The sequence below is a fragment of the Schistocerca gregaria genome, chromosome 4 (assembly GCF_023897955.1).
Source record: "Schistocerca gregaria isolate iqSchGreg1 chromosome 4, iqSchGreg1.2, whole genome shotgun sequence".
Classification (NCBI taxonomy): Eukaryota; Metazoa; Arthropoda; class Insecta; order Orthoptera; family Acrididae; genus Schistocerca; species Schistocerca gregaria.
The window spans coordinates 311,450,870-311,464,673 of record NC_064923.1 but is presented as its reverse complement, the minus strand read 5'-3'; the positions used below and the strand labels follow the sequence as shown (position 1 = coordinate 311,464,673).

The following is a 13,804-nucleotide window of genomic DNA, read 5'->3' as shown; positions in this document are numbered from 1 at the left end:
TCGTTCTTCCCGCGAACCATACACGACTGGAACAGAAAAGGTAGGTAATGACAGTGGCACGTAAAGTGCACTCCGCCACACACCGCTGGGTGGCTTGTGAAGTATGAATGTAGATGTAGATGTAGAATTTCATTTCTTTAAGAGTTTTCTACGAAGCTTATATGCTGCCATCGTAACCTGTTTGAAGTTCTGTAACGGTTCAATTTAATGATGTTCCAAGAAGTTTTTTACACCTGTTTTCACCTTAACTTACTACTTCTTGTGAGAACAGTCTTCCTCCCTCCTTCCCACAGACATCTTGTATAGTTATATAGACATGTTGTATAGGTCCTGAAACACATTTCCAAGTGTTATAAACATCTTGGATCTATGAGTATAAAAGAAGTTCTACGTTTACTGATTCTTACAAAGAAACCTCGCACCATGATCAGCTAATAAACCTTACGCACATTTTACTTTCACCTGATTTCGTGCAGTTGCGTTAGGAATAAAAATGGGCATTTGTGGATGCCTAAAGTCAAACCGACTTCTGTGCGTGAGGAGACTGTCAAAGACAAAGCAGCGTGATTATACACCCCATTCTGTGTAACATCAATGATAGTGGCATAAAATTCGTTCTTTTCAACCGAAAACCCTGATGTGAAATTGACTGACGTTTCACCCAAATTTCCTGATTCCGCAACAAAATGCACTGATATAGACCCAAAACAGAGCGATTATGACACAGAAATTCTCTGATTTTCCCATCAAATTGAACGATTTTGACTCGAATTCACTGATTTTGATACTAATTCGCTGTTTTCAGTTCACAGATGCTGTGTTTAAAATCTATTTGACAACTGTATTTAACGTTTGTTTATTTTGCTTAAGTGTCGAACTACTATAAACTATACGTAAGTCGACAATATGGGCTTCATTATAAGTATTATATAGAAGTGTTGCAATTAAACTTATCCGTAAACTATACGGAAATCGATAACACAGACTCCAGCATTCGATGTTGGTCTGTATCACGTTTGGATGTTTAAGAAAACAATGAGGCAGATGTAGGAGGTGTGACCAAAAGTGACTTCATAATCACGTGATCAGAATTTGTGTTATCTTTGATCTTTAGAGTATATAAGAAGATTTGGAGACGAGTCTCTGTCTAATGTAGTGGGTGTCTGAGGTTTGAGCGGGTAAAACTGTGAAATTAGGTATATAATTAATCAATTATTACACCTCAAAGTGTTTTTTGTGTGAAATATGTAACCCATAAAAACGGTAGTAGGTCCTGAATTCATCTTCTGAACCAAGACCATTGACCAGTTCGTCACATGGTGTGCGAGACACTGCTTTAGCTTACCGTAATACGGAAGCTATGAGGTGAGGCAGGCATCGTTTGATGATTTATCGCTAGCTTTCAAACAATGTGCTGACAAAGTAAGTGAATCTGGATCTTTTTATACCGAAAATGGACATGAAACGGTGTCTTTCCACTGTGGTGTAGGGTTTTGAGGTTGGGAAGAAATGCGCAATCTATGGGTTGAATGTGCTGTCTGGTTTCGGAAGCGTCTATGTATGATTTTCGAAGGGTAAAGATACTGTAGACGATATTTATCAAAACAAATACAGGATAATTAGTACAAAAGATGCAGTTTCGATTACATCTCCTAAAGCTGGAAAAGCTGATATCCCAAAAGCAGCATCTGAATACTACATATCTGAGAGTGCTTTCGACATTGCTCTCCTGTGTGGAACTTGCTTCCAGGAAAAGATGTTAGTGCTGTTCCTTCTATGCAAACATATTGCTACTTGTTTTAAATATGCACTTCCCCTGCGCTGTTTGTTGCAAACCTGTTTCAAATAAAATAAAAGGATTTTCGACAAGTAAATTATCGGGTAATAGCTTTAACATATAAAATGTTTAAATGCATTATTATTTTCATTCACAGCGAGTAATATTCATGTACATCTTATAGTGGGAACACCGTAGTTTATAACAGCAGTTTGTAGCGTTACTTAAATTTGGTGTGTGATGGAGGACGTCATACATATTTTCATACATTTTGTATTTTGATAACTGTGAAAAATAAATCGCTATTGTTAAACACCAATGTAATTCCTTTTCACTAAATCATTCCGATTTTTTTTTTCAAATAACTTTTTTAAACTCTGATGTGATGGTAGTAGAAGAAAACAAAAAACTAATTTTTTCTTAATATGTTATGCACGTTTCCTGGAAAAAATTCTTACAGGAATGCGCAGTCACTGTAGCTTAGCCGGTTTAAGTGGACAGAGATGAGGCCACTCTGTCTTGTTCCTTCAAACTTCTGCAGGTTGCTGATTGAGTAACGATGCCTTCACATCTTTATGGACTTTTAAATCGCATTAGAAGTAAAAATTAGAGCACTGTGTTGTGCATGTGCGAAAGAAAGTTGGGAATGGAAGAGAATGAAGTTGAAATAACGAGAAATGGAGTACACAGCGAAAGCAATTATCTGAGTGGCGGAGTATAGCCTTTAACGCAGAAGGAGCAAGCCATTACAGTTGTTCATTCGGTTCCTGGCAATCGACAGGCGAGCTGTACACACTCTCTGGGTGTGGTGTATATTTAGTGCCTTGTGCTCCCTGGACATCACCCCCAAAATATAAAGGCAGCCCACGTTTCTTAGTGTGGAAGCTTTCTATAAATGTACTCTTCATTCATCATGTGCAATTTGCAAAGTGGACCATAATTTACATATATTTCACATGCATGTCAAGGAACAAAGGATTTGAAGTCGTACACTTCTTTCACAAAACAAAACGTCCCCACACTGTAATACATAAAGTGATCCACAGTGTAATTATGTATTATGTAACGTAAACTTCGTAACTGTCACAAAAAAATGCCCATTAAACAGTGAAAAAGTCACCCCTATTGTGTTAATACATAGGATCAGCATAACTGCCAGTGTAATTATGCTTATAAATCATCCTATCCAATAAAACTTGACACTGAACTTTGGCACAACCTAAGCTCTTTCGTATGTCAATTGGACCAGGTATCGATAAATCTGGCAACCATGCTGGCTCTCCACCTCCATCCTACAAACAGTATTTTCCTGGCGTTATGAAGTAACACAATTAGGCTAGAGAAGTGGAGAGTGAAGAAGGGGTAGTGAGAGAGAAAGGGCGAGGAGAGTGGTTGGGGATAGGCAGGGTGGATATCTGGCAACAGTACAGATTGTCTTTGTACTGGCACTGATTTACTACCCATGGTTCCAATTAGAAGCGTGTATAAGAAACGCAAATACTCACAAGTAGTGGGTTTTAGTCAACACTCATCCTACACGACGAAATAATTATTTTTTAGTATCTTACAGAAAGGATCCAAAAAGTAGAAAAGTTTCATAACTAAATTCGTTCGTTAGTGAGACCATTTCGTAAATGTTATTCATGTATGATAGTTTTTACACCTCACGATAGCAGGAATTGGATGAGTCTTAGAATACATGTGTACCAATATTTTTCAAAAATTGAAGTAAACTGAAATTAGGCTACAATATGGATCACAGAATTATTGGTAATACTTAACCACAAAAGGAAACTCGCCCTCTGAAGCTTCTGAACCTCCATAAATCCTTGAGGTACGTGTCCTACCAGGTGCACCTAAAACAATAAAAGTTTCCATTGACTTTCTTGATATTCAAGTTCCTGTTTAGTGTTCATATGTTCCAGCTGTGCTGAATATTCCTGAGCAGTTATTGTGTTTTTTTTTTTCTTTCTGTGATCCTAAATACACTTTGGAGGCAATGGAATGCCTTGTCTTACCATCTCATGCAGTATTCTTTTCTTTATTTTTAAACTAATTACCTGAGCTTATTGGTTGCTTAAACTATCTTACGCCTAGAGCTCTATACAAAATATCCATTTACCAGACATCAATGAATGTCATATCCACGATGGATTTAGCTATTTAATTGTCACAATTTGTTATTTCTTCGTATTGTCATGTGTCATCGTTTAATACATATTTGGTTCCAGTACTTTCAACTATGTAATATATTTGCTATATTTGTCATGTTCAAATGCATGTTAAAAGCAATCCTGCCCATTCGTAAAGGACAAGATGTGGATATTAAGTGTGTTGTGTGTGGTACGCACTTCACAACTGGACACCTTGAGTGGCGTCAGCCTTATCTGGTCCTCGCCATCTCATTTTATAGTTCACTAAAGTACTGTCAAGTTTACATGAGTTTGTTCTTATTTTGACTTCAATTAGTTTACAGTTGCACAATCAGTGACTTCATCATTTTCCATTCACAATGCGTTCAGCATAACATCGGCGCTCGTAAATCCGTGAACGGCAGGCTGACTTCCGTCAAAAGTTAAGTGACTTGTGCCAAGAGAAAGGGAGAGAGAGAGAGAGAGAGAGAGAGAGAGAGAGAGAGAGAGAGAGAGAAGGGGGGTGGCTTTGTTCTCTGGTCTCACCCAAGGATGCCTTCTCTTGAGAAACAGAAAAACATAATATTAAAAGGCCTCAGGGTGATAAGGCTGATCCTTCATCTCCACTCCGATCGCTGTAGGGGTGTGAACTCCTTCCATAAGGCCTTGGAAGGACAAATGGCGGTAGATGTCACTGAATATGGATATGGGGGGGGGGGGGGGGGTGAGCGTAACACTCTCCCTGCCGTTGTCACCTTTCGTGACTGGAGCCGCTACTTTTGAATCTAGTGGCTCCTCAGTTGCCCTCACAAGGGCTGAGGCACCCCGCTTTCCAGCGCCACCTGTGAGACCCGGATCGTAACTCATCCAAGTGTTAGCCAAGTCCAACAGCACTTAAACTGTCAGAAGACTCTGGTGGAGGCAGAGAATTTCGATTTGGGGCTGCGTCTCGCATCTTCTACGAGACTGGCCGCGTGGCGAAAAGGGCACACTGCTTCGAGCTCCGGTTTCTATTTCATATTTCATAGACGGTGGCAATCATTCATATTCCGAACTCGGCAAGCTACCATTCGGTTTCCTGATGCCAAATTCTGTGGTTATCATTCCGTTTTCCCCAGAATGAGATTTTCACTCTGCAGCGGAGTGTGCGCTGATATGAAACTTCCTGGCAGATTAAAACTGTATGCCCCACCGAGACTCGAACACGGGACCTTTGCCTTTCACGGGCAAGTGCTCTACCATCTGAGCTACCGAAGCACGACTCACGCCCGGTAAAGCTGTGAGTACCGGGAGTGAGTCGTGCTTCGGTAGCTCAGATGGTAGAGCACTTGCCCGCGAAAGGCAAAGGTCCCGAGTTCGAGTCTCGGTCGGGCACACAGTTTTAATCTGCCAGGAAGTTTCATATCAGCGCACACTCCGCTGCAGAGTGAAAATCTCATTCTGGAAACATCCCCCAGGCTGTGGCTAAGCCATGTCTCCGCAATATCCTTTCTTTCAGGAGTGCTAGTTCTGCAAGGTTCGCTGAAGAGCTTCTGTAAAGTTTGGAAGGTAGGAGACGAGGTACTGGTAGAAGTAAAGCTGTGAGTACCGGGCGTGAGTCGTGCTTCGGTAGCTCAGTTGATAGAGAACTTGCCCGCGAAAGGCAAAGGTCCCGAGTTCGAGTCTCGGTCGGGCACACAGTTTTAATCTGCCAGGAAGTTTCATTCCGTTTTCTAATTATGGTTTCCATGGTGAGCGGTAGCTTGTTTCAGTTCGCAACTAAAGTCTTCCATCCTGTACTGTGCGGTGAAGCAGCCTTCAATATCAGCTCCTATCGCTGATGGAATCACGTTGGAATAGAACCCTATCTGAATTCACTACTTGTGAACAAAGTGTGGACATGACTTGCAGTGGTATCGCGTCTTCGGCAGCTACGATTATCAAGCCGTCTGAGGTAACAACAGTGTGCAATGTGAATCTTAGTAACGATGATCTGAATGGCTAGGTTTCAAGTTATGCGACGTGGAAGTTATAGTAGCAGTAATTTAGATTTAAATGGATCAGAGAGCTTAGGCGTTCACCTACAGTTCCATGTCTGTTCCATTGTCTGAATCGAGTAATTTCTCATCTTAATAGTTAAAGTTGGTTGACTCGTGTCGTTGCCCCATGAGCAAGATAATTGCACTTATTTGCTTAACCATGTCCACCTCACTCTTTCCTCCACACATTCCTGCTAAATGGCGAGTTCAGTGTTTTTCATTACCAATTCCATACAATTTCTTATGCTGCAGGTTCCGTTTACCTATTATTTCAAGCTATGTTGTACTTGTGTTTTGTTTATTTTCTTGTATTTTCATCAGTAAATCCTTGCTTCGTTGCTGCTGAACCCTTGACTTGTAACAATGTTCCTTATTGTGCTGAGTGAAACCACCACTATAATTCAGTTGTTCCGGCCACTTCTTTAATTACTGACGGTTTGACAATAGGGAGTTAGCAGTGTGTACTCATGGCGGCAGTTTTGTAGGCAATAGGTTCACGGCAACTCCCTGCACCACTGTATCCAGCTTATTAGGGACAGTACGAACCTTGCTTCGCGAGCCCAATGGATGTCGCAATATATGATAAGTAATTGATGGTTGTAGTGATAACAGTCTAACAGACATAAAAATGACTGTGGAATTGTGTTAAGACCATGTAAAATAGTTTCGTAATTACATTCTTGCCGATTGGAGTATTTACGGCTAACAGAAACTTGTGTCAGCAGAACAGAAGGAATGAAGTGTGGAGAAGAATCTCACTGCTCATAGTAAGATGAGAAATAATAGTGTGAGGGCGAAGAAAGAAAAATGAACTAGATGTAGGTGACAAACCTATGTTACAGCTTTGTGAAGTCAAACAGATTGGAAGTAGCTGATCAGCGTAATGCGTCGAGACTTAACAACTGATGAGAATACACCGGTAGAAACAATTACAGATGAGGGAAACAGCTTTCAAAGCAAGTAGCTAAATACGCAAACCATATTGTGAAGCACTATTCGTGTTTATTGTTGAAGCCGTGCACCAGTGACACCATTAAAACGCTTTTCAGCTTGCAGTTATCATGCTTTTACCGTGAAATGGAATTGCAATCACTTCATCCGTAATGACGACTGATGTTTATTAATTTTTGTTGCGCGACCATTAGGCCGTACGTTAACTCATGTTTCTTCATTTAAAATTTTTGTTTTCTAATGCTGAAGACATCTTGAGAATCTATAAAGACTCACATAGCAGTAGCAAACTCAGTATTAAAAGACGAAACATGTCGTGGACAACAGCTTGACACCAACGTATCAGAAATCACCACCAAATGTAAAAGTCAGCCGTATAAAACTGCGTTGTATGATCAGCTAACCAATAATCTCAAAGAAGCAAAATTTGTTAACGGAATCACTGACTCTTCTACCTATATGAAATTCAATCTGGTTCACTTAGTAACCAGCAAGTTAAATACAGGCTTTTGTAGAACTTCTTATCAAGCCACTACGTGAACCCCACTTCCAAACTGTTGATATTTAATTTGTATTGGTAACTAATCTGTACATCCGATAATGCTACTAATCTATTATTTTTTTATAAATGCGTTAACTGTACGCCTTTATGACTGAAAACTCGACCATTTCGCGTATGCTAAACACTTGCCTCTTATTTTTTGAGCAATAGTTTTAAAAGTGCTGAGTTCTTAAAAATAAAAAGTATTTGGTACGTTAACAGCTGTACCAAAACTATAATATAACAGGTAATGTAACAAAAAATCGTTTTAGAGAGCTTTTTCTGACATTTGTTGAAGTGAAATTACGTATACAGTTTTCTTGCAACGAAATTCTTCTTTCTTCTTAATCGTCAGTATGTCTTTCAGGCTTTGGAACTACTGTTTTCTTAAACTAACCCATGCACATTAAAGTTGTAAAACGCTATTTCCCCGTGAAAATCTTTCGGTCATTCAGATAGTGCTGACAACATGATACAACATCCCAAGATGTCGTTGATGTACATATGTAATTAATCATAGTGTAGATGTAAGTAAGCTCCTTAATTATCGTAGTGTTACATCAGTGACTTCTGATAACGGCTTTCAGCCCGCGTCGCAAGGCTTTAACTGTACTGCAAATACCGCCTCATAATAGTAATAACTATCTAAAATAGTAGCGACCGCGTAAGAATAATAGCACCCTCAGTGTGTAACAATCAAATCAATTCTACAGTTACTGGGTGGTATACGCTCCAGCTCTCAGTAATGTAGCTTTATCAAATAAATTCTAATTTGATAGAATGGAGAGAAATTTAAAGCTATGGCCCTGCCGTATCAGTTTGGTTATATATAAGTTGTCCGCAGCACGTAAACTCGCGGTAGCGTTCTCGCTTCCCGAGCAAGGGGTTCCGAGTTCGATTCCCGGCGGGGTCAGGGTTTTTCACCTGCCTCCTCGAGATGACTGTGTGTTGTTGTGTCATCTTTATCATCATCATTCGTCCCCATTACGGTCGGGGGAAGGCAATGGTAAACCCCCTCCATAGGACCCTGCGTAGTACGGCGGTGCGGGTCTCCTACATCGTTCCCCTACGCTCTGTCAAGGGTATGAGACTTCATCATCATATATAAATTTGGTTATACAACACTTGTGAGAAGGATGACCATTCCATGTGACACTACAGGTAATTAAAGTCGATGGTGTCACAATTATTACTATTTGCTTAAATATGTGGCTTGGCGACGACTATTCTCTCCAACAGCAGATTAAATAGGAGATGATGAGCGATCTTATTTTCAGGGTAAATGTGGTCTCTGCATTCGCGGATGCTATGTCCTCGCAAACATTTGTAACTGGCTGAAAATACTTAAAGAACACGAGTGACTAACGACTATGGTGTTATTGACTGACAACCAAAGTTAGCCACGCCACAAAATAAATTGAAGGAGCAGCGAACGACAGGTTACGATTCAGTGGTTGAATACTAGAACATTGTACGAGGAGGCTTCGATAATCAATGCAACACATTTTATTTCTTCTGAAAGCAGGATCGTTTTATCCATGATTCCAATACACCATATAATTCGTCATTCTTTTGGCTACAAAACCCTGTTTGTCAACGTAATCTCCGTTTAATGTGAGTTTAATGTGACGGCCTGACGCCGCCTTACTGAGAAGTTCTGTATCCCGGCGCGGTGCCATTCTATTGGTCGACGTAGGAGCCAACGTCTTGCTTCATCAGGAACCTATCCATCACCTAAGTACTGCTTCCCGCGGAGTGAATTGGGCCAGACATGTTGAAGTTGGAAAGTGCAATATCTGAGCTATAGGGTGGATGAGGAAGGAAAGCCCAATGGATTTTTGAGAGATCCCCTCGGGTGCGCAGACTTGTGTGAGGCCTGACGCTGTCATGGAGGAAGAAAAGTTGGTTTGCATTTTTGTGGTGACGAACAAGCTGAAGTCGTTTCTTCAGTTTACTGATGGTAGCGCAGAACGCTTCAGAGTTTATCGTTGAACCATGCAGCAGAACATCTACCAGAATAACCCCTTCAGACGCTGACCATGACTTTGCCGGTTGAGGGTGCGGCTCTGCTCTTTTTCTTCGGAGGAGAGGTGCTCTGGTTCACTCCGTGAATTGTCGTTTCGTTTCTGGTTCAAACTGACGAAATAATGTTTCATCGCCTGTGACATTGTCCGGGCAGAAACTTGTCACAATCAGCTTCGTAACGCGCAAGCAATTCCGCACAGACTATCTGTCCTTCGTCGCTCTTTATGGTTTTCTGTTAAATGGTGAAGAGCCTAGTGAACATACAGCTTTCAGCACCCCAACTGGTGAACGAGTGTGTCAGTACCACTATCAAATACGTCCAGTTGTTCAACGTGGTGCTTGATTATGATGCGACTATCATCTCAAGTGAGAGTGTCCGCACGTTCCAACATTACATGAATGACAGGTAGTTGAGAACCGCCGACACGAATGAGACAGTTTTGCGCGACCTTGTTGCGATGGTGAGAGACGCCTCGACCAAGTACTCACTGTGCTTTTGTTCACTGCCACGTCTGCGTAGACATACTGGAAGCGCTTATGAACATTAGCGATGCTCCGATTTTCCGCCAAATGAAACCCAGTGACATCTCTCTGCATCGAACGTGCCTCCGTTAAAGTTGCCTTTTTGAAGGCTACGTATAGTGCCACCAGAACTTTACGAAACCTTGGTTCATGGTTTGGGATTACCTACAACAAATTCTGTATTTTTTTTTCAGCCGAAAGTGACCTACAAAAGAAATGTGTGGCACTACTGAACGCCCCTCGTAGTTTGTGTTCCAGAGAGACTGCTACAAGACTACTTTTACACCCCTTACTGTAAACGGTATATATACGGAATGGCAGCAGGAGAGGTTATACACAGCTTTATTGGTTCACAAATGTTTTTGAATGACGAGGCAATGTAACATTAATTATAAAATCTCTTTCACGGAAAAATATGTTATATATCACATTTGTAGCAAATTCCAGGAAAAAGCCCTCTCGCATGGAGCCTACTACTACCCTTCAGTATTATACACGTACCGCACCCAGAGAGAACTTAGAGCAAACATTCTTTCCCTATTCCAGTTGTCAGATAAAAGGTAACAAGCGTTAACGTGCGATGCAGTAAAAGGCCCTTTGCCACGTAGAGTATGGCCAATAACCAGTTTCCAAAGTTACGGTTATTACAAATAATCAAAAAAAATTTAAATTCAGAAAAGAAAGGCATGAAATTCTCAGAGCTTCGAAATTAAATAGAATTAGTGTAATTCAAAGCAGACAATACATATTCTGCATCGGGTGTGCATATAACTACTTGCGGAAGTATGTAAATAGGTACGAAAACTTATACTACATTAATGGAAGAATGCACTGAGCGCTGAGACGAAGCCCAAGAAATGAGTAAATTAAATACTGTAAAAAACTTGCAGCGCTTTGCGTGCTGTATGACATCGACACGTAAAGGGCAAAAGCAGTAACATTTTATGCATACATGAACACCAAATGGGATTCAGACATTGTGTGGCTGTTAATCCTAAGACAAGCGAAATGTATCTACAAAGATTGTGGAGCAGATGTCGAAGGTACGAGGATCGGCAAGTGTGTTAAATTTCTACCAATGGCTCTGACTTAACTTCTGAGGTCATCAGTCCCCTAGAACGTAGACCTACTTAAACCTATCTAGCCTAAGGACATCACACACATCCAGGCCCGAAGCAGCATTCGAATCTGCGACCGTAGCAGTCGCGTGGTTCCGGACTGAAGCGCCCAGAACCGCTCGGCCACCGCGGCCGGCTAAATTTCTACCAAGTAGGGAGAACTGTTTCACGCAATGTGACTGTTAGTAATGTAATTCTTGTAAATTAATTTTTAAGTAATTAAGAAATATCAATGACGATAGTTACAGATGTCAAGACAAGCATCATACATACATACATAGAGCAAATTTTTTCTATAAAGATAAAAATCGAATCGTAAGGACGACGTGTTCTCTAACTCGTTGGTTACTGTGTAAATTAAAGTGTCTTCCGAAGAGAACACCCAAAACGCTACTCTGTCTTGATAGAAGACCACTGAGATTCACAGGGGATAGCACGTAGCGCAAAGAAACAAGTTCTCTTATGAAGATGCTGAGATCGCCGAATGTTTGTTGAATACAGACCGAAAAGACTTGTGTCAGAACATTTACATTTCGTATATGAAAATTTTTAAGTATGATGCGAGTAAATTCTGACGTAATCGGACAGTAAATGTGACAAGAATGGAAGTATATTTCTCGGAGACAGAAATGCAGCCAAACTAGAACAATTTTTTATAAATTTTTCCTTTCAAATTTCGTCGAAGAGAGATATGGCAACTGTCATTTCCCATAAGGTTTGTGTTTTTCAAAGGAAAATAGTACGTTCTACGAAAATTCCTTGAAAAGAACGCAATAGATGCAAATCACGCACGTAATAAAACCATGGGTCACGTACTTTTTCATTGTCTGTACCGGCATTGTAGGGACAATAACTTTATACACGAACGTTACACTACGGTCGCAGAAGTTATGGGATAGCGATATGCACATATACAGACGGCGTTAGTATCTGGTACGCAAGGTATTAAAGGGCAGTGCGTTGGAGGAGCTGTCGCTTTTATTTAGGTTATTCATGTGAAAAGGTTTCCGACGTGATTATACCCACACGACGAGAATTAATACACTTTGAACGCGGAATGGCATTTGCAGCTAGCACATGTAACATCTTTTGTAAATCGTTAGAGAATTCAATAATCGGAAATCCACAGAGTCAAGAGTGCGCCAAGAATACCCAGTTTCAGGCATTACCTCTCTCCACGTAGAACACAATGAGCGTGGTCTTAACTATAGCCGGCACGGTAGCTCAGCGTGCTCGGTCAGAGAGCTGGTTGGCGTCTGTAATAAAAAGACTGAGTGGAACGATCAACAAACGAACTTTAACGGATGTCATGTGACGTCCGCTACGACCAAACACAACGATTAAAAAAAATAAAAAAAAAACTACGGAGAGCTACGACGGTTTTGTAAAGCTGTCGGTGCTAACAACCAAGCCACACTGCTTGAAATAACCACAGAAATCAATCTGGGACGTATGACGAAAGCAAAGTGCTGCGAAATTTGGCTTTAATGGAGTACATCAGAAGACGACCGAGGCGAGGGGCTTTGCTAGCAGGACCACGTTGTGTCCAGTGACTCTCATGGACTCGCGACGGTATCGGTTGGACCCTAGAGCTGATGATGGGGTTAGAGTGTGGCGCAGACCTCACGCAGCCACGGACCCAGTTTGTCGACAAGGTGGTGTGAAAGGAGCTCATGGGTGCATAATGGTGTGGGCTGTGTTTACATGGAATTGGGTACTCTGGAAGTTCGGCTACTTGCAGACAATCAGCAGCCTTTCATGGACTTCAGGTTCCCAGACAACGCTGGGATATTTATGGATGACGAGGAGCCATGTCACAGGCCACAACTGTTCGCGATTGGCTTGCTGAACATTCCAGACAGTCAGAGGTCATCATTTAGCCACCTAGCTCACCCGACATGAATCCCATCGAACATTTATAGCACATAAAGAAGAGGTCACGTTCTTGCACAAAAGCCGGCACCGGCAGTTCCCTCCCACTATGGACGGCTACTGAATCAGCATGGCTCAATATTTCTGCATTGTACCTAGAACGACTTTCATAGTCCGCGCCATGTCCAATTGCTGCTGTACGCCGGACACAAGGCGTTCCAACATGACATTAGGAGGGATCCTACGCGTTCTGTCACGTCAGTGTAGCTCATGTCAGTTGTGACTCGAATATATTATTTAAAGTTTCACTGTATTAACACATTTACGAAGTGCAACATCGTCGTTACACAAAATTCACCATGTTTTGGACTTACCATAGCACTGGCTGAGTGAAATCAAGAGCAAGCATAGTATCAAAGAAACCATGATGGACAGCTGTAGTACGACTTCATGTGCTTATCATTTATATATAACTGGTCAACGGTACTGCATCACGTGTCTTCCGTCCCACAACAACACCTTTATCTAATCTGTTCTTCGTTTTTATTAATTACTTCAAGTGATATTTCTAGCACTTCGTAAGTGGTGGGTGATTGGTAGTATAAACACAAAGGGCAATGTTACACAACACACGAACTTGGGCCCAGATGTTATACGATCATGTGCTACATCGTACGTACTTGTTTGCCCTCAGCGCTCATTACTTTGATGCCACAACCAAGATCTAAAATTGACCCCGAAATCATATATTAATCACCTGCAGGTTGAGGGAGTATTGGATATGGAAAATCTGTCCATTGTCCAAATAAATATATAGTATTCCTGTTATTGCTCAGTTGAATGACTCG

General features: G+C 41.3%; 1 protein-coding gene across 2 annotated transcripts in view; it reads right to left on the bottom strand.

Annotated features, from left to right (window-relative positions):
• LOC126266707 (trypsin alpha-3-like) overlaps positions 1 to 13,408 on the bottom strand; it is a 185,751-nt gene extending 172,343 nt beyond the window's left edge. The window contains exons 1-2 of one of the 2 annotated variants that reach the window (XM_049971154.1): positions 13,331 to 13,408; positions 3,560 to 3,633 (exon numbers count right to left, since the gene is read on the bottom strand). In XM_049971154.1, coding sequence (XP_049827111.1) covers positions 3,560 to 3,633; positions 13,331 to 13,382 — 126 coding nt within the window. In that variant the 5' untranslated portion in view covers positions 13,383 to 13,408. The remainder of the gene's footprint in view (positions 1 to 3,559; positions 3,634 to 13,330) is intronic. The other variant, XM_049971156.1, reaches the window with a different exon arrangement.
• Between the last annotated feature and the right edge of the window lie 396 nt (positions 13,409 to 13,804).